The sequence below is a fragment of the Protopterus annectens genome, chromosome 9.part0 (assembly GCF_019279795.1).
Source record: "Protopterus annectens isolate FY-2018-M chromosome 9.part0, PAN1.0, whole genome shotgun sequence".
NCBI lineage: Eukaryota > Metazoa > Chordata > Ceratodontiformes > Protopteridae > Protopterus > Protopterus annectens.
The window spans coordinates 646,099,617-646,121,274 of record NC_056743.1 but is presented as its reverse complement, the minus strand read 5'-3'; the positions used below and the strand labels follow the sequence as shown (position 1 = coordinate 646,121,274).

At 39.0% G+C, this 21,658-nt stretch overlaps 1 protein-coding gene across 8 annotated transcripts in view; it reads left to right on the top strand.

The window, feature by feature from the left end:
• Positions 1–20,952, top strand: part of DDAH2 (dimethylarginine dimethylaminohydrolase 2) — a 385,101-nt gene extending 364,149 nt beyond the window's left edge. For all 8 annotated transcript variants that reach the window (XM_044083232.1, XM_044083225.1, XM_044083229.1 and 5 more), the window contains one exon: positions 20,108–20,952. In XM_044083232.1, the coding sequence (XP_043939167.1) occupies positions 20,108–20,224 (117 nt within the window). In that variant the 3' untranslated portion in view covers positions 20,225–20,952. The remainder of the gene's footprint in view (positions 1–20,107) is intronic.
• Positions 20,953–21,658: the final 706 nt, after the last annotated feature.

Genomic DNA, 21,658 nt, shown 5'->3' with positions numbered 1-21,658 from the left:
CTTTCCTTCAATTTGGCAACATTGACAGTCTATGCCTTCCCGCCTCTTCCTCTGCTGCCCAAAGTTCTATTAAAAGCCAGAGCAGAGAGGCCGCAAATGATTCTCATTGCTCCAGACTGGCCAAGACAACATTGGTATCTGCTCCTGAGGAGCCTGACACTCTCCCCACCATGGATCCTACCTCTAGTCCCTCTTCTGTTGTCCCAGCACAACTACAAAACCCTTCACAGCCATCTCAAAACTCTAAATCTAGCTGCATGGAGAATTCCTTGATTTCCCAACAGTTTCTCCTCTCCAAGGAGGTGCAGGACGTCATCTTGGAGGCCAGAAGACCTTCGACTAGAAAGGCTTACTCCACCAAATGGAAATGATTTTATGCCTGGAATCTCGAAAAGGGACATAATCCTTGGGTAATAAATATACCTCAAATTTCTCAGTACCTAGCTGAGATGTTAAGCAATGGACTTTCCTTCTCCTCCATCAAGATCCACGCTTCAGCCATTTCTGCACAATACAACACAGATCTGCCTTTATTCATCATTTTCCATCAGGACAGAGTTTCCTTATGAACCAACCCTACCTTTATGCCAAAGGTAGTATCCAGTGTAGCTTTGAATCAGACTATCCACTTACCTACCTTTTATCCTAATCCACAAAACAAAGGGGAAAGACTACTACATTCCTTGGACATTCACAGACAACTTTGTTATTATTTGGACAGGACAAAGCCATTCAGGAAATCTGAGCAACTCTTTGTGTCCTATGCTGCAGGTGCTCAAGGAAAGGCTATTTCCAAACAGACAATTTCAAAATGGATAGCCCACTGCATACGCTTTTGTTACTAATTTCATGAAAAAACTGTGCCTGCATGCATCAGATCCCACTCCACCAGAGCCACAGCTACCTCTGAAGCCTTCCTCAGGGGGGTCCCTACCGAGGATATTTTGGAAGCAGCCACCTGGAGTTCAGTGCACACTTTCTCCAAGCACCATCACCTCCCACTATACTCTAAATCTAGAGCGGGCTTTGCCATAGCAGTCCTGCAGAGCATCCTAGCCCCTCCTAGTTCCACTTAGTGCCTACCACCCTTGCTTAGCTTTGGGATTCTACCCATCTATTATGACTGCAACTGTATGCACGATGAACATAGTACAGTTTTGTACCTACCATAAATGTAGATGTTCGAGTGCTCATACAGCTGCAGTCCAGGTTTCCCTCCCTCCAACCCCTCGTAGGACAGGCCTTATGACAAACCCTTTTCATATAACCTTTTGGGGTACTCTCTTATGGTGTATTTGCTTACAACTACTGTTTTTGATTCATCAACATTGCATTTTTGCATAACATTGTGTTTGCCTTCCTTCTGGGGGCACCTGACATCTGGGGCAAGAAAAACTGAAGTAAATGGCGTCTGCTGCCTCTTTTATACCCCTGCCGCACTGACGTCAGGGAGGAAGCGACGATGACCGACGCCGGACCTAGACTTTGGAATTTGGCCGACCGAGGACCCGCCTGACGGCAGGATAACCCATCTGTTATGACTGCAGCTGTATGAGCACTCTAACATCTACATTTATGGTAGGTACAAAACTGTACTTTATGGTGAATGGCTTTAACATTTGTTTCTTTTTTAATATTTTGTGTGGACTTAATTCTTTATAATCTTGTGCTGTTTTTGGTAGGGTTAGCAGATATTCCTTTTAAATTAGTTGCTTATTTTTGCTTTTCTGTTTCTAGTTAGTTCCTTAACTATTGCATGTATTCTTAATAGCTTTAGTTTGTTTCTGAGAGAGCGGATCCTTGAGCAACTCGGGTAATTGAGTGCACTCAGTTAGTAGGTTTACGAGTGTCAACTTTTTCCCTGCCACGAGGAATGTGTATACATTTGTGTGGGTTTGAGTACAGCTGTTGAAATTGGCATATAGTAATGGTTGATGTTTTCTTTTACACTGTGCCTTATGTCCATTTATTAGCCCTTTAAAACCAGGGATGTGTCACTAGAAAAAATCCTGTAAATTAATTCTGGAAGGGTCCTCTCTCCTGCTGTTTGTACATTGTGTGTGTGTGTATGTGCCCGTTTTTCAGATTCTTTATCTTTCAGCTGTCATTCCATTCAGCACTAAGGTACTGGCCTTCTTAAGACTAGAGATTTGTCAGCAGTCTGCCTGCTTCCTTTAGTTTTGAGATTTCACTCATGTTTGGCAAAATGTTCTGTACTTTAAGCCTGACTGCACTAGTGTTGTCTTTTTAATGGGTCACAGGTCATTTAGTGTTTTGCAGGTGGAATTGGTACCACTTCCAAGGCTTCAGGATTGTCTCAAGATGCTGAGATAATTTTGTTGTATGAGGTATTAGATTACTTTCTGAACTTCTTTCTGAAGCCTAGAATTCTGTCAGTATAATCACAAGCATATAGGGACATGCAAGCTGCTTTGTGTAGAAGCTTGAACAGAGCTGATTCTTTCAGGTGCTATTACTACAGTGCTGGAACTGGAAATCCCCCCCCCCCAACCATGCATATGTGCACTCGTTCACTCACACACACACTGTCTGCATGGCGATTGTAGATTTGCTGATAGAAAATGTAGACCAGTATTTAGATTTGCAGATTGAAAATGTAGACCAGTATTGCAGGAACTGCATTCTACATTTCACATAACTGGGCAGTCATGTGACACTTTTTTTGAGAGTTTCCTGGTGCAATGTTTTTCCAATGGCAGTTAAAAGAATGTTGCTTAATGTTTGTTTAGTTGTCATACATTATAAGTGTTAACTGTCTTGATTGTTGTGTGCATAAATTGCATCTTTATCTTATGACTTGGATTGTTGTGGCTAAAGAAGTTTTGAACCAGCCCTGTGATCTAGTGAATGAACAAAACGCACTAGGTATTGTAGAACTAACACGAGTGTAGTCTCATTTGTGAAAAATTTCCCTATAGGCTGCATCCCATTCTGGACTACTGATTATTGCTGCCTAGTTTAAAAAAAATATATATATATATATATATATATATATATATATATATATATATATATATATATATAGATTTAAAATCTGTTGTGGTAGTTGCATTTTTTATTACATTGAAATGAACGTGGAAAGTTTTTTAGGCATAAAATCTACATTTTAAACTGTTTTAATACTTCATTTTTGAGGATTTCCAAATACATTGTCATTTTGCTTGGTCTTGCAGCTTTGGAGTAACATGTAATAAAGATTTTCAGTTTCTTCACAATTGCATTCCATTTTTCAGCTACCAGTTAATGACGTGTTTTGTCTTCCCCAAATTTCACTCCCATTAAATAAGAAATGCTGTGCTCCTAGGTTATATGTAGTGCTTTTGTATCCTGACTGTGAACATTACAGCAGCTGTACAAGTGTAGAGTTTTTGCCTTTCATATAAGTGGTCAGGTTGACCATTGTGGCCCAGTGGTGCAGTGATTGGTGGCCTTTCTAGCCTGGTATCCACTTCTGGCTTCAGTTTGTCCACTGCATGTCCATACAAGTTTTCTGCCGTCTTCCAGATGTATGCTGTTAGGGCTGACTAATCGGTGAGCTACGGGGTTCTCCCCAGATTTTCTCTTTGAAAGGCCCTTGTGGTTTAGTGGAAATACATACATGCATGTTATTGTTGGAATAAGACAGTTTGCACTTGATTGCTGCAAGCAGCCTGCCCTTGCCCAGCCTGCCTTCACTTTCCATTTTTCCTTTATCTAAAACCTATGATTGCTTTAGTTAGGACAGAAAGCCTTCCCTGTGAAATAACGCTTCCTGATGTCTAGGTTGTAGCATGTCCCGTTGTTTGTGCATATGTTGCCTGCTCTCATTTCCTCTGTCCTGCCTGCTCTCACTTCTCCTGGAGTCATATTCCCAGGTCATATCCTTTTTATATCTCTCCTTGCCTCCAGTGGATAGTCTCATTCCCTGCAACCCTCTTTCATAGTCTACTCGCTGCATCCACTTTAACTGCTCATGTTTTCCTTTGCACCCTTTTCTAGTAATGTTGTGCGTCTGTCGGACCTAGAACTGCATATTGCATTCCAGATCAGTTCTGACTTGTGCTGAGTTCAGTGAGTGAATGGCATGCTTCCTGGAGTCAATTCTATACATCTGAGAATCTTGTTGGCTGTAGCTGCAACATTTTTACTTTGCATTAAACAGTCAAGTTTTGCTGTCATTTCCACTCTGTTACTTGTCTTGGTTTGAGTTATTTTCCTTGTAATTTCTGCTTTGGACCCCTACCTTACATTTGTGTATTTGGATTTCAGTTGCATCCTCTGTCCTTTTATTTTTTCCCCTATTTCCAGCTGACTGTCGTCTTGCTACAGAATCAAGTCATCCCATTTAGCTAACTTGGCACACATGATCATTCTTTCCCTCTTCTGTCCTCTGGAGCTGGCTCAGAAGCCTCCTGCATTGGACCAAGTCGAATGCCTACTGAAAATGAGGTAGTACATATCGAGTGCACTCTTCTCTGGCTACTCTGAAACACGCATAAAGTAGGTTTGCGTTGAACTTGTAATGTTTCTGGCTAGGAATCCATGCTGATGTATGCTGTGGTGCTGCTTGCATTCCAGAAAAAACATCATCTTCTCCAAGATCTATCTAGATAAAACAAAACAAATAGAACTGGATGCACCACTGCTCTGTTGTCTACATGTTGTGTAAATCTTGTCATGTGCACGTTATGACTTCGAAATTAGAAAAATGGCTCAACATGTATTTTATAGTAAATACTGTTTTCTTTCCTATACACAAAACTTCAGCTAAGTAGTTAAAGGTCAATTAGTTCGTCTTAGTAGAATGACCTCTGAAGACACTACTTATTTTAATGAATGTGGATTTTTGAAAAGGTTATTTTTAAATAGGGGTTACCCGAGTGAACTTTTTGATCAAATATGCAGTGAAGTTACTAGGGAAAGAGGAGGAAAATTTGCACCTATTTTAGGTATAAGAGGAGTATTTGATAGACAAGATTCAAACAACCTAAATAATGGCGTGGATTTTGAATCTGGTATCACAACAACCTATGATGGTCAGTCAGGACTGGTAAAAAGAATTGGTAATAGGGAATGGAACAACTTTGCTAGACTATCTGACTTGCACTGTATTTTTGATAAGGAACTGAAATTCACCTATAGGAGGGGTACTAACATTAAGAATATTTTGGAGAGGTACAACTGAAAAATTGTTTGGGAAAGCTACTAGGAAAAAAGTAGGTTTATTTAAATGTGGAAGTTGCAGTTATTGTAAACATCTTAATGTTGGACAAACATTAGACTTACCTATTAGACAAAGGACATTAACTCTAGGAACATATGTTAACTGTAACACCAAGGGTATAATATATTTAGCTACCTGTACAAAGTGTGATTTATTTTGCATAGGGAAGAGTGAGAGAATGTTAAAGCAAAGAATCTATGAACATTTATATGACATCAGGACCAAAAAAGAAAACAATGCATTATACAAGCATACCATTACATGTAAACTAGCTACATTTAGATTTTTTGTGTTAGAATGTGTGCCAGTTGACCCTAGAGGGGGGAATTGGGAAACACTGGTGGAATACAGAGAACTATTTTGGCAAATTGTTTTAGAAGCAAATAGAAAACCAGGTCTCAATGACATGATTTCACTCAAGCCAGTTTTAAAATTGAGATCTGGTAAATTATAGGATTTTTATATTATTTTAACAAATATTGTCATTACAAAAATATTTTTTAGAACATAATGTCATAGTTTTATTTAAGGTTCATTTTTATGTATTTAAATTTATATTCACAAGCATTCAAGTTTTGTATATGTGGTTTATTATAGGGTATGAATTTTATGGTGGTTTTAGGAAGTATAATCTGTGTGTGTGTATATATATATATATATATATATATATATATATATATATATATATATATATATATGTGTATGTGCTTTTAACTAACTCTAATCAATTTGTTTGTCATTAGCTACCATTAATTAGTTAATGTATTTAAGATGAGTGCACCAAGAGTGTTGGTATCTGAAGTCAAGGACGAAAACGTGTTGTGAAGTTTCAGTTAGTGAATTAAACTGTTCGTGTCACTTTTCCTGGCTTCTGGTGCTTTTTTTGTGATTACTAGTGAACATTGGGGCACCTGCCTTCTGTGGTTATTCAGCTATTCAGCTAAATGTCTTTAAACACACAGTGTGCATCCGCTTATTAATACAAATTAGCGGATTTCAAAATGTAAGCCAGTCATCATCTTGTTGGTGTTGCTTATGGTCCTATAATTTGCTCTTAGCAGTAAGGCATATGGATTTTTATACAGATTTCCTTTTATAAGGAATACAGGAGCATTTGGCAGCAGATAAAATAGGACATTAGTGGGACTGAATCTGAAGAAGAATTTACAGTTATGTAATGTTTTTTTTTTCCTTACTTCAAAGCAGTTTGCACAGATATCGCTACAACTTAAGACTGGCAGTTTAGTGACTGTGTAGTGGCATTTAGTATGCGCCCTGTCACCCACATGCTGTCTCCAAATTGCGTCTGCCAGTTTTTAATGTGCTGGCCAGAACACTGGGGAATAGTGCCTTTCTCTCATGATAATAACTTGGTTCTTTTATTATTTATTTATTTGCATTTGTTTACTTGGGAGGTCTACTGGGCCAGGGTGAGCCCATTTTCAGTAGCAGCCCGGGGGAAAAAAGCTCCAAAAGCAAACCTGATAAAGCTGCAGTATCAAAATACAGAAATCAAGCAGCGATGGTACAGAACACTACATTACAGAAAAGGTGATGCAATAAAATAGATACTAATTACACACACATTAGATTTTAAGTTTGCAAGCCAGACAAGAATACAGTTGATGACATGGGATAATAGCAAATGTGTGAACAGTACAGCATTGCAGTTTTGCAGTAGTGGGAAAGATGGAGAACAGCAGATTATAGATTCCGAAAGTAAAGTATAGCCTTAGAGCCGTTATATACAGGCATCGAAAATGAATAGAAGATATGGTAGGTAACTGATATAGTATATTGTGTGGCACATGTTGGACTTATACATTCAGGGTTTCCACCTTACTATGTGAGGAGTCTGAGCAGTAAGTGAGATGGGAAGGTAAAAATAGGAATATTTTCTTTTATAGTCAGTGCTGGTACATGCACATAGCCAGTGGGGGAACAGGTGGTGTTTCAGTGAAGTCTTAAAGCATTCAGGTTTGCTAGTAGACCTAATTCAAGGAGGGAGCGCATTCCATAGTTTTGCTGTAGCATATGGGTAACGCATTTGACTGGTGGAAAGGTTAGGTTTTGCTACGTTAAGGAGCATTTGATTGATCACAGAGGTCTTTATGGGTGATGCATGGTGAACAGAGAGGAGAGGCAGGGCAACTATAGAAGACTTATAGATTAGCTAATGAGCTGTGGTTAGTTGCAGGTATATTAGATGTTGGGAAAGTTCCAGCCACTGTAGATGTTGGCGTGATATGCAGTGGTGGGAGGAGTGTTTGGTGTTGGTTACAAATTTTGTGATTTTATTGTAGCACAAGTCCAGTCTGGATATGAGTGATGATTGTATATTAGTAAGGAGAGGTGCACCATAGAGCAAGGATGGAAGTAGAAAGGAAGAGACAAGGGATAGTCTTGCTGCATAAGTGAGAAATTGTTTGTGTCTGTATAGGATGCCTAGTTTCTGATGTTTTTTTTTGATATTTGTGCTAATATACTGGTTGAAAGTTAGGTGTTAGTCTATGATGATGACCCCTAGAAGTTTGGTGTATGGGACTACTTTGAGGCAAGTGTGAGTTAGTGGTAAATTAAATTTTAGTTAGGGGTGCTGTTTTCTGAGGGGTGAATAACATGAGTTTGGTTTTATTGGCATTTAGGGCTAAATGTTTTTGTGCATCCAGGTTTCCGTGGAGGTGAAGGCATTTTGGGTGAGTGTAAGTAGTTCTGAAGTAGACATGGCCATGTAGATGATGGTGGAGTCATCTGCATATTGGATGACATTAGCATGGGGGGTATGCTGGTATGGAAATCAATAATGAAAATGCTGAAGAGCAGTGGACCTAGTATTGGACCCTTCAACTCCAGTATTGATGTTGTGGAAAGGAGAGAGGGACTGGTGCCATTGTAAGGTAGATGGAAAACCACCTAGAGTGGGAGGAGATGTGCCTAAATTAGAGAGTTTTGTCAGAAGAGGTGGGTGGGAGACAGTATTGAATGCCTTGGAAAGGTCAAGAAATAGTGAGGAGACAAGGTCTCGAGCATGGTTGGGTTGACTGTATCCAAGAAGAGTACAAGAGCAGTAGTGGTGCTATGACTAGACCTAAACCCATATTGGGTTGGGGAGAGGAGGTTGTGGTGTAGTAGGGTAGGTAAGTAGTTGGCTATGGATAAATTTTTCCAGAATTTGAGATGGAGAGATGATGGCAATTGGACAGAAGTTGGATATATCATTATTGTTTCCACATCTGTGGAGAGGGAGGATAAATGTCTTTTTCCATATGGTGGGAGTGAAGGACTCTTGAATGTGTCTGTTTAGTAGTATACTAATGGGATAGGCTATAGTGTCTGTGGATTTTTGGAGGAATTCTGGTGTTAAGTGAGCATTTGATCCAGGTGCAAGTTTAAGCAGGAGATTTTTTTATGGTGGAGGTTGGTAGGGGTATGAAGTTTGGTCTTGTAGTAGATGGGTCTGGGGGCAGTGGGTTGATTAGTGAGTAAGTTGGCAATGAGATTGACTATTCTGTTTTTAAAGAAATGAGTTGGAAAGTGAGGCAGTTTTAGATAGGGCCATTTCTAGATCAGGGGAGGGATTTGTAAAGGCTGCCAGCCTAGCCAGGTAGAATTTTATAGATAATTCTGTCATTTGTAAATATGAATGTAAACTACAGACTTGTCTTAAATGTAAAGAAAGTCTTACATGTGGAACTGGGAAAAAATGTGACAACAGCACATTCTACTGACCAAAGTAAAACATGTGGTGACCCTTTCATGTAGACAGTGGTGCCGAAGAGTCTAGATGAAGAAATTCTTGCTATTGTTTTAACCAAGAGTTAAATTGCTAGATTTAAACATGCAAATGTATTTTTATTGCTCTGTTTCCTGACCAGCAGCAAGATAGCAAAAGGAGATGTTAAGAATGTAAATAGAGTTTCTGTTAGCCTGGAAACCCAGGGAAGTGTGAAGAATGATGTAATGTGTGTAGCCTGAGAACCCTAGGAAAGTATGAATAATGTAATGTGAATCAAAACTGCAATTTCAATTTAAACATTACTAGAGAGGAATAATCACTTTTGTCTGGACCATCCAACTCTCACAGCACTGTCTTGCTCTATAAGTAAGTTTGTCTTAGACTTGTGTTTTCTCTTAGAAATAGCTAGAAACTAGAAAGATCTCAGAACTGTACTGAATTATTTTAATTATTTCTGTGATCTCTGAACTCTTGAATAGCACTGCGTAGTAAGAAGTATTGTCTTGTGTTTTTAGTATTTATTATTAAATATTTTATACCTTTCAACTGTGGCTGTTTTGTGTAGAGATAATTTAAGCTCTAGAATACATTGCATATTTATAGTGATTACTGTACCAAGTCACTCCATTAAGCCTTGAATGTTTAGTTATGCTACTAATTGGATAATAATATTGCACAGTAATAATTGGGCACCTTTTTAAGGGCCTTTTAGTAGCTGATGAATATTAGCTGGGTGGTGGCAGTGATTTCTACTGTATAGTCTGGGTATAAGGGGCACAGCTGGAGAACCTGTGTGGTTGTATAAACTCTTATCTGTGTGTGTGTGTGTGTGTGTGTGTGTGTGTGTGTGTGTGTGTGTGTGTGTGTGTGTCAGCTACTTGGGCAGGGACCTGAAGCACTGGTTGGACAGAGAGGGTGCTGGAGGGTTTAGCTTGCTGAGATCTGGACCCTATAGCTGTGCCAGTGGGGAGTCTTATTGGGGACCTGGAGAGCAAGGAAGCAACCAGCCCCGGACTGACTGTGATCTCTCTGTGCTCTTAAAGGAAATTGCACTTTCCTGTGTGTATTTATTTATCCATTCCTCCTATGAGACGCCCCTCACTGGTGTTAGTGGTGAGGATTTTGAGGCTCCTTGATTGCTGAGCCAGGGCACGGGTGTCACAGGATTATCACTTTTGCTTTGGTATAATGGAGAGTTTATGGACCTCCAGAACTTTTTAGGATTTTGTATATGGTCATTTTGCAGAGTAATGTAGTAGTCTTGTTTTTAATGACAAGTCGCTTTACTTGATTATGCCATTGCTTGTACTGAGCAAAGTCTGCAGGGTTTTTATTTGTATGCCATAATTTCCAGGCCTTATCCCTAGCTTTCATAAGTTGTTTGGTGGATTTGATAAGCTAATTGACCTGGTTGGCTTTCACTCTGTCTGAGGGAAGTGTGATTGTCTAGTACATGGAGGAATGTTGAATTAAAGAATTGAACAGCATCATTCAGCGGTAGGACTTTAAGTGGATGCCAGTTGATGATTCATAGGGTATCGTTAAAGGTAGTTTGGGAGAAGTGGGATACGCCTCTGGTATGCTTATAGTGGTGTATATTAAACACTGGAGTTGGTGTTTATGCCAGTCGGTGATCACTACTGGGGTTAGAGTGCCAGTGGAGGAGATTTTACTAGGGTCATAGACAAGGACCCAGTCTAATATTGAGCCGTTGCTTTTGTTGGGTCTGGTTATGGTAGTAATGCGCAATAAATAGGTTGATACTGTCTGTGGGGTGATGTATGATGTCTAACCAGTTAATATTCACATCACCAAGTATGATGGTTTCTTTCTCTTTATTTTTAGATGACCAGGCTAGTATTTCAAGTATTGTGATATTATTACCCGGTGGGATATATGTGACTATAATGCAGATACTTTTGCTGCTATTCATTTTCAAGTAAGATATTAGTATTTCTGCTATAGAAAATGTGGGAGTGGATTTGTTATATGGGACTATATTAAAAGTATTTTGGTATATGAGAACAATGCCCCCTTACCTTTTTTTCTGGACCTGTCTGTTCTCAGACAAGAGAAGCCTGATGGGAAAAATTCAGAGTTTTTAATATGAGGTTTTAACCAAGTCTGAGTTGCTGCTACAATATCTGGTAGTGTTCAGTCCAGGCATGGAGATCTGGAATGTTGTTTGGTGTGGAGGTCGATGGTAGTGAGGTTCAGGGTTTTGTGATAGTTCTTGTGATAGAGGGGAGTGAGTGGGTCTGGGATTTGGGTGAATGTCATTGCATAGTATTGGGTTGTGGTGAGTGTGTATGGGATTAGTGGTTTGCAGTTTGTGTTGTATTCATGTACGGAAGTTAGTTTTATTTTAGTTTTTACATGTAAGGTTAGAATTTTTAGCCTTTTTAAAGAGAGAAGTACTTGTTAATATAGAGAGGGTGCTATATCAGAGGTGAATGAGTTTGGGCAGAAGAGTAGCAGTTGCTCTTCGGGTTGTAATATTCATGTATGGTATCGGGAGAAGTAGCTGTAGAAAAAGGAAGGATAGAGAGAGTAAGTAGTGCTAAGTTGGTGATGAATGGCATGTTGTGGTGGAGGGGTATGTAGGGTAGTGAAGAGTTGCATATATTTGTAAGATAAACTGGAATGTGAAGACAGTGTGGTAGAGTATGGGGGGAGGAGTTAGTGAAATGGGGGGTAGTGAAGAAAAATTAGTAGAAGGTTATGATTGGGTGAGCAGTAGAGGTAGGTGGAGTTTTGTTTAGGATAAATGTAATTGATGGGGGGGTGGGAATGAGGGTAGGGGAGTAGAGTGAGCCCGAGTAAAGCGGGCAGAGCCAGGAGTGGGTACAGGAGCTGGCCGCTCGCTATGCTTCAAAAAAACTACCATTGGGACTTTCACTTAAGTTTATCAGTGAGTAGTGCAGTGTTTAGACTAGAGGGACTCGGTGAGTAAGGACAGATGTTGATAATGTATAGAGTGAGCCCTTGGTTTAGAAAAAGAGTAGACTGGCAAGAAAGTTTTGGCGTTTTAACACACGTTCCTAAGTTATTAGGTGCCGAAGGTGATTTAGGGAGAAAGATGCACGTTCGTTGAGGGGGGTAGAAGAAATGTGGTGGTGGGGTTAGTGAGCCGAGAAATGCATGTGCACACCACAGGCTACTTTAATTTGGAAAAAAAAAATGTTAATACTAGGTGAGGAAGAAGCAATTGGGACAATATCTTTTTTTTTTTTTTTTTTTTTTTTTTTTGCTTACCCTAGCAGGACAGCATCAAAACTGGTGGAATACTCCTCCAGTTAACAAAAAAAGGCATCTATGTAGTACCCCAAGTCATGCTGCTGCTCTTTGTCAGTGTTTTATGCCGAAGGTCAGACTGGAGTGGGAGCCATTAGCTTTTGGACACGAACAAAGGCAGACATGCTTCAAAATGTGCTGCACTTTTCTCTGCAAGTGCCCAGAAGTAATGCTCCTTTTACGTGTTCAGACAGAATGTGTATACCTTGTTAAAACAACATGGGGGCACACCTCTCAACTGTACAGATTTTTGCAAAATGTCCAGATCACTGGCAAGTAATGGAAGATTTAATTCAGAAAATAATGACATACTTTTGAGTTTCAGATTTCATGACCTTCAGAAAATTCATGCTAATGTAAAACATGATCTACTTCATAAGTTTGTAAGAGCAATATTTAAAAATTGCTCCTAATTTTGGCTCTTTGTCCCCCCATTATTTATGGCTTTGTCAGACCTCTTGCTGTAAGAGATTGAGAGGTATGCACTGGGGAGCATTCTTGACTGCATAAAGATGACATTGCCAGTGTCTCATAACATTTTCAGTCTTCAAGCAATTTTTAAAGTATATTTGTTTTTTAATTTTATTAGTGTGCCTTGGGCTATAAGGAACAAGTGATTTATTTCTCCCCAGTTTGCTGGGCAAGGGCTGTTCTGTCTGGCCAACTTCACAAAGCCTAAGTAAATGGCATGGAAATGTCAATTTTTAGAAGTGTAATACAGTAGTAACGTGTTCGTTATGTTGTCTTAATATTTTATGTCAGTAACTTGAATTTGAACTCTCTCTTGCCGGGGGGGCATAGATCTCCCCTCAAAAGCCTGTAGGAGACTGAATACAGGGATAGGTCCTTGAGGCAGTCTGCATAGGACATATTACTTACACCCTGTATTCTTTTAGTGAGGAACCTCTGTGGATGTTCCAATTGTTGGATATGCCTGATTAGGTACATACCAAAGGGGGCATTTATAGTTGAGAGGTGATGACTAAAATGATCAGGCACAAAATGAGCATGCAGCCTTAGCAAGTTTTGAACTTCATCAATTGCTGTTATTTTTAGCCTTTCCTATATAATATTATGGAACTCAGTTTTGCATGAGATTTTCTGAAGTTATAGATTAAAAAACACTGGTTTGTGCATGTTTGTATTTCTGTGCTCTGTGTGTTTGTGTATGTTCTTCCTTTGCCCAGCTCAGTAGAGAAATAACTATCAAAGCTGACTTCTTATTTTGTCCACTTTTTGTACCTGAGAAAAGTTGTATCATCTGCATAATCATCCTCTTTCATGAAAAACAGGTGGTAGCTGTGAAAATGATTACTAGAAGATAATTTGAAGAGGAATAGTGCAAACTGAAGATTAATGGGCATGAATCTGATTTACTTGGAAATGATGAGTGTCGTGAACTGCATGGATTAGGGTGTTTGTCATACTCTTTAAGCCAGCTGCGTCTTAACACTATCAGAATAGTTTTTGAGAAACCATTCGAAGAAGGCAGGAAGCTGTCCAAATCCAGAACTCTGTCCATCTTTCCCCTGTATTATATACACAGATGGTCTTACTGTTTACAGGTGTGTGCTGCGTAGAGCAGACTGTCAGCATGGTCCCGTCACCCCATTTTTTCCTCTGCATTATATACACAAATGGTCTTACTGTTTACAGGCTTGTGTCATGTAGAGCAGCCTGTCTACATGGTCTCCTCACCCTATTCAGTTTTTCCTAACAAGGGTTAAGGTGAAGCCATCAGTATTGCACACTGTCTCATCATGAATCTGTCAGGCTTTTGAACAAAAATGCCTTTTTGTTATTACATGAAATTTATCTTTAAAAATTTCACACCCATATTTACTTTTTCTAAACTAGGAGAGGGCATTATTGTGTGGAATGCTTTGAGTTGGAAGGACTGATTGCACAGCATTGTTGACCTAAGCAATAGCAAACAATTATTCACCAGTACATATCACTTGATGTTGGAATGAACTCCCACTCACTGTAAACAATGCTGGTCCCTCCCACACTTAAGAGGATCATAGAAAGTTCCAGCAACGAAGGTTCAAGGAACTCAACACTAGAAGAAAGACAGCACCAAAAACGGTTCCCAGAACAAACCACGATCCACGAATATGTCACAAAGAACTTCTTTTATTGAAATACAAAACGAAGGTTGAGCGCTTTCATCTACCCAATGTAGATTTCATCAGAACACTGAATATATCAAACAGTGTCTCTTAAATACTTTAAAATTCCCGCCTAAAACACCACCTGACCAATTAAACTACCATTAAGTTTTAAAGACACAAGAACATAGATTTGGTAAAACCCATAAATACAGCCTTCTAAATATTATCAGTATTAATAATGGTTAAAAAATGCCTAAAACAGCATCAAAATTCAATCATATAATAAAAATTCTCTATCGGTGGAATATGAACCATACCCCAACTCTAATAATACATACTAGATGAATGTTTCATATAAAATATGACAAGTGCATGGAGTGCATAAAGGGAACAATATCAAATGTAAGGTATAATCCTACAGTAAATACTAATTACATAACAAATACAATATATAGTTGACCTGCCTAAATATATTGTGCATTACCAAAGTATATAAATGCCTATATTTAACAGTGAAAATTTATTTTATATACATATTTGATTGAGTGTATATGTATACATGTCTATATGTCTCTCTCTGACAAAACTACAACATTGTTAATTTCTTATAAGGGGCTTAGTAGGAATATTTTAATTGATACCTGGTGGAATTGCCGCATTTAGCTTTAACTGCCACTTGATCTCTTTTTTCCCCCAAAATTGCCTTGATGTTACCCCCCCTGGGGTTGTTGCTAACTACTTCAAGAATGGCAATTTTGAAGGTGTTACAACCAGCACTACCAGCTAAATGTCTGTATAGTGCATTATTCATATCCTTTTTTATACAATACAAATGATAGTAAATTCTATTACGTAATTTCCTGTCCATTTTTCCAACATAAAAACTTACAGAAATTAGAGAATATTATTAGAAGTAGGATTTATCTTTGTAAGGGAAATTGCCAGACCCAACATGTTGTCTATATAGGAAAGTGCATGTCCTGTCCAAGTTTTTAACACCTTCAAATTTGCCATTCTTGAAGTAGTTAGGAACAACCCCGGGGGGGTGGGGGTAACATCAAGGCAATTTTGGGGGAAAAAGAGATCAAGTGGCAGTTAAAGCTAAATGCGGCAATTCCACCAGGTATCAATGAAAATATTCCTACTAAGCCCCTTATAAGAAATTAACAATGTTGTAGTTTTGTCAGAGAGACATATAGACATATATACATATACACTCAATCAAATATGTATATAAAATAATTTTTCACTGTTAAATATAGGCATTTATATACTTTGGTAATGCACAATATATTTAGGCAGGTCAACTATATATTGTATTTGTTATGTAATTAGTATTTACTGTAGGATTATATCTTACATTTGATATTGTTCCCTTTATGCACTCCATGCATTTGTCATATTTTATATGAAACATTCATCTAGTATGTATTATTAGAGTTGGGGTATGGTTCATATTCCACCGATAGAGAAATTTTATTATATGATTGAATGTTGATGCTGTTTTAGGCATTTTTTAACCATTATTAATACTGATAATATTTAGAAGGCTGTATTTATGGGTTTTACCAAATCTATGTTCTTATGTCTTTAAAACTTAATGGTAGTTAAATTGGTCAGGTGGTATTTTAGGCGGGAATTTTAAAGTATTTAAGAGACAAGGTTTGATATATTCAGTGTTCTGATGAAATCTACATTGGGTAGATGAAAGCGCTCAACCTTTGTTTTGTATTTCAATAAAAGAAGTTCTTTGTGACATATTCGTGGATCGTGGTTTGTTCTGGGAACAGTTTTTGATCATAGAAAGTTACTAGGCTAATGGCCCTAGGGCCCTTACAAGCCTGTCCAAGTTCTGCCCTATTTCCACAATCCGCACCTATTGCCCCTGTCCAAGAGAGACATAGGTGGAACCTCTGGGGTGAATTTATGGTTACCCATCCAGTCGTCCAGATTGTGCTTGAAGAGTTCCAAAGAGGTGCTCTGCTTAACATGAATTAGGAGTCTGTTCCACAGGTGTGGTAACCTTTGGGAGACATATCCCTCTAAGAGGTTCTATTATTGTCACATACCAGGTTAAGGTCTTTAGAGCGAGTAAACCTTGAGCCATTGGACTTGCGGATATGCAGCATTTCCAGTAAAGCAGTCAGAGATTGCTTTATACATAAGGCAGAGATCGCCTCTGAGTAGTCTATGAAACGGAGTAAAGTGGCAGTGATTTCAGCCAATCCACATAGAACAGATGCTGAATACCTTGAATTCTTCTTGTGAGGAACTTTTGTAGTCTTTCCAATTGCCGCAGGTGCCTGGAAAGGTACATACCTAAATGGGCATTGTATTCAATTATTGGTCTGATGAGGGAAGAGTACAGAAAGAGAACTATTTCTGGAGGCCGTGCCTTACTTATGAGATGAGCAATATAGAATCCCCTTCTTACCTTTGATCACCATGTATCCAAAGTGGTAGGGTTGCAGTCACTAGGAACATTGCTCTTACCGAAAGGGATGATGCATTTTTTTTCTTTTTTTTTCCACCGAGTTTAAGGCTGTGACTTTGGCACCAATAATTTGTTTGTGCAAGACCCCCTTGTAGGATGTTGATGTCATTTGGGGATTCTAGAACTACTCCTAGTTTGCAGTAATTGGCCAACTTTGTCAGCCACAGACCTTTAGTTTTTGCTTGTACTTCGGAGAAATAGATTCTGAACTGATCCCTGTGAACCCCCACTGGTTACAGGTCTGCTGTTTCGAGGTGGATTCCCCTATTTTGACAGTATGGGTTCTATCAGTGAGCCAGTTAGTGACCCACCTAATGATGGTAAGGGTTGATACCTAGCTGGGAGAGTTTGCCAAAAATGCCTGAGTGGGGGATAGTGTCAAAAGCCCTGACCAAGTCCAAGTAAGCTGTATGTACAGTTTTCCCCTCCTTCAGGGCTCTGGTGACTGGAAGAACTCCACCAGGTTTACCAGGCGTGATCTTTCTTTGACAAATCCAAACTGCGTAGGATCAAGTGTTTGGAGATAACCGTTCTTTGTTACGTTCTGTGATGATTCGCTCTATTGTCTTGCAGATAAGGCTAGTCAGACTAATAGGTCTGTAGTTCCTGGAGTTAGTGGAAGCACCACCCTTGTGCAAGGGGATAATGGTGGCACCATTTTTCATTTAGTTATGTTGAAGCCAGGTGCTTACTCTGTGATTGAAAAAAGTACCCAATAGGGCTGCTAATTCTTGTTGGAGCCCATGTAGGATGCAGTCTGTGATGTTATCCAGTCCCATAGATGCTGCGTTTCTGGCCTTGGATAAGGCATTTACGACCGGCTCTCTAGAGATACAAGGTGGGGACAGATAGAAGGAATGTCATGGGCTGTGTGTGGTGATGAAAGGAGAGTGAAGCTTTCATAGAACCTGCCCAAAACAAGGAGGAAAGAGCCTTGAAAATATCACCAAGAAGCAGTCAATCAAAGCACTCAGGAATCCAGTATACAAATGCAACTCCGCGAAGTAGGATAGGAAACAAAATGTATTTTTAACGTTTCCAAAACACCACGTTTTCATCCACATACATACAGGACTTCATCAGAAACATTTTCAAAAGTAAATTCCCTCCATATATGCTCAGGAAGAAAATGTGGTGTTTTGGAAACGTTCAAAATAAATCGTGTTGCCTATCCTACTTCGTGGAGTTGCATTTGTATACTGGATTCCTGAGTGCTTTGGTTGACTTTGTTTCATAGAACCTGTCTGCTAACAGGTTTGCTGCATTCATATGTTTTAACATTAACTTGCCAGTTTAGCGCAAATCTGGGTCTTCACTTTTAGGCTAAAGATGTAACTAAAGAAATCATTATGGTTATCCTTAGTTGAATGCTAATTTGGATCCATAGTTTGCTTTGGAGGACTTCACAAGAAGTCTTATTTACTTAAGCTGAGGAGGGAGTGTTTCCAGTCTAGGGCATACTCCCTCTTTTGGACAATTTCTTCCTTTTATTGTAAAGCCTGTTAATGGCAGTTGTCCACCAGGCAGGTTTTCTGTACCTTGAAGAGCTTGTTTTGGTGCTATCAGGTACAGCCGTGTCAGTGCAGTTATACAGGTGTTTGTAACTCAACACAATTTGCATGACTTAGCTTGGGACACTTGTACTCAAGGTTCTTTGAAGGCCATTAAGATGTAATCTTTGCGCTAACCTATGAGTACTACATACTTTTCACATTCCAGCTTTTTGCTTCACTAAACAAGTTTTACAAGGAAATGTTTTGGTCTAATGAAAACAGCTTTTGATAATTTGACAAGTATTTGACGTCTCAGAAGTGTGGCACTCTGTCACTCCAGCTCAGTCTTCCCTTGCAAGCACTGCATTGATTCTGCCAACTGGAGTGTTCTAGAATAGACCCAGAAAAGTGTTGTAGCATGTGACCGTATTTAAATCTCTGTCAGCTGAGTATCTGTTTTGGCATCTGAAATTCTGTGTTTTTGTTTGTGTGACTTTGGTGTCGCTGTCTGGATGAGAATTTCTTTTTAAGCAAGGCATCACAGGTCATTGGTTCAGTTTTTTCTGTTTAGCTTTCCCTCCCACATTCCATTTTGAAACCACTTTGGCTTACTTTTGCATACTTTCTTTGGTATGAATCTGATTGCCTGCTAATACAGCTTGCATTAAATTAGTATTTGGCACTTCAAGTACTAGTTTACATCTTGACTTTTTTCAGGCATTCTTAACTCTGAGCATTAATTAATGGGCAACCAACCCCTGGCTTCTCTTGAGCAAATTGTGTTGATAGTCTATAGCCTTGTTTTATTTACATCGTTCCTTTTCTCCAGCTTTTACACACTTTTCATATGACGGGAGGTAGCTGTTGCAGTCCACAGATATGGTCAGGATATCTTTATTTGAAAACTGTTACAGAACTTTTGGAGTGATCTGTTGTAGAACCTCTGTACCTGGGACCTTTGATTCCTTGTCTTCTAAATCCAGAAAAGAGTGGAGCATTAGGTACCCAGAATCGTGAAGCACTTGGGCAAAGCTAGTGGCTGGGTCTCCTGAGGGGGGAAGGTGTGCTGAAAGCCTACATGCAGTAAAAGGAACATTGATGGCTTGTCATTCACTTTCTGCTGATTCATTTTGGACAGCAATTATATACATCAGGTCTTCCTGAATCCAGTTTTGGTTCCCTCAGTAAAGATCAGTTGAAAAGTAAAATCGAGAAGCATGTATGTCCCAGGTTGACTATGTGAGTTAAGGTAATGTCATGTCTGGTTAGCTTCCAGGGTCTACGACAGTTATGGTGGTGTTTCTTGCAACATGCTTTGGGTGGTACTTTGAAGCAGAAACATAGAAGCAATGATACAAAGTTCGAGTTTAAACTTCTGGTCATTGCCTCTGCGAAGTTTGTGGGTTTTCTGTAGGTACTTGCAGTTTCCTTCCAGTTCCCCAAAGCATGATTATTTGCCCTTATGTAATGCATTTACCCTTTATCTTGTGTTTTGGTGATGGCAGGAAAAAAGTCAAGAGATTATCGTTTAGCAAATACTTTCCCAGATGTGCTGTTTCTGTAGATATTTGTAATCTATGAATACATTTTAAAAATGTAATAAATACCTTTAATTTAATTAACCTTCTCTGTTCTTCATTCTAAACGTCATCTGTTAGGTGCATGTATTTTTTTAGTATGAGTTGTGTATAGCTGGCATATTTTCTATTTAATGTAATTTTTGAATGGTCTGTTTATATTTTCCCTTTGTAGGTTTTCCAGAAGTTGAGTGATCACACACTCCTTCAAGCAGCCTTCACAGAAGTTGCAAAGAAAGGAGGGGCCTTGACTACCTGTTCTCTACTGATCAACAAGAAGCTTGACCTGTAGTGCCTCACCATCTTCGTTTCCTCACATCAGTAACAACACTCCTGACAGTTTGATCCTCTTATTGGGACTTAGCCAGAACACCTTTTTTGCCTATAATGCCGCATTCTATTAGCAATCTAATTAGTGTTCTTACCAGTGTCACACCTTTGCAGACAGATGCTGGAAAAGATGATTCCCTATCAAGAGTGCAGGCAGGTGGTAGTTTTCACTCAGGCCTCCTTAGTCCTACACCAAAAATGTATTTCTAGGCATAGTTTGAGTTTTGCTTGTGAAGTTCTGTAAAAATAAAAATGAAATGCATTGCTCACTGCCTCCCATAGACAAACCTAAAGCAGCATTGCCATCTTGTGGTGTGTCCTGTAAATGACAGCTGTTTCTGGTAAAATTTGCTGGTATGTTAGGACCTTGCATGGTGAGACTAAGATGTGCAGGTTGTTTGCTGCGCATTTGAAGGTGGTTAGTATCATGGGGCATAAATAATCTGCATTCATTTTATTGGTGGAAACTATTCCCTTATCAAAATAACTGAAGTGATAACAGAACTATTAAAAAATAAGGGCCGGCATCCCTAAAAGCTGCAAGTGGCTTCACTTTAAGAATGTATGCATTAGAGCTTCCCAGACCCAGTGTTGTATGTTTATGGCTTCTGTATTAAATACCTTTTAGTATAAGCAGTAAAATCATTTTAAGTGGGAGAAAAGTTTTAACTAATAAATAGTTAAACGTTATTGTTCCTTATTAGTGATCCATTTCATTCCACACAAAGTATGTTCTTTTCACAAATGAATTACAGGATTCTATTCAAACAGTCTATAGTTCAAGAGAAGGTGTTGAAGGATCTTGCTGATAGCAGACTAGACGAGTCAAACTTGAACAGAGCACACTCTGAAACCAGTGCTGGATACTCACTGCCCACTTTGTGGGACTTCTCCAACACCTCCCTTACATCTTTATACCAACTTCATACTCTTACAGTATTAGCCTGTCTGTAAAACCATTCCAGCGGTGGAATATTCAGGAAGCTGATTGGTTTCAAACTCCACTGATTATACCTTGTAGTTCAACCATTCTTTATTGCAAAGGTGGAAAGTAACTAAAATTGAGTCATCACTTGCTTTCAGTGTAAAAGACCAGTGATGATTTTTGGTTATTAAAATACTGCTGTAGTTTATTTCTTCTAACACAGTATGATCTGAAGAAGCCTTAAGCATAAAACATGAGGCTTGCAGAGATATAGACAGTGAGCTTGAGTCATAAGCGATTATTAACTGAGTTGCTCTTGTATAATTTTGAAAATCAAAACTCTTGTGTATTGATAGGGAGTTAAGCTGTAGGCTTCTGTGCAAAGGAGAAAGGTTCTTCAGAATGGTCTGAATCAAAGGTTAAAAAATTTGGACACTGGCATGTTATGTTTGCTTATGTAAGGGTATGTAG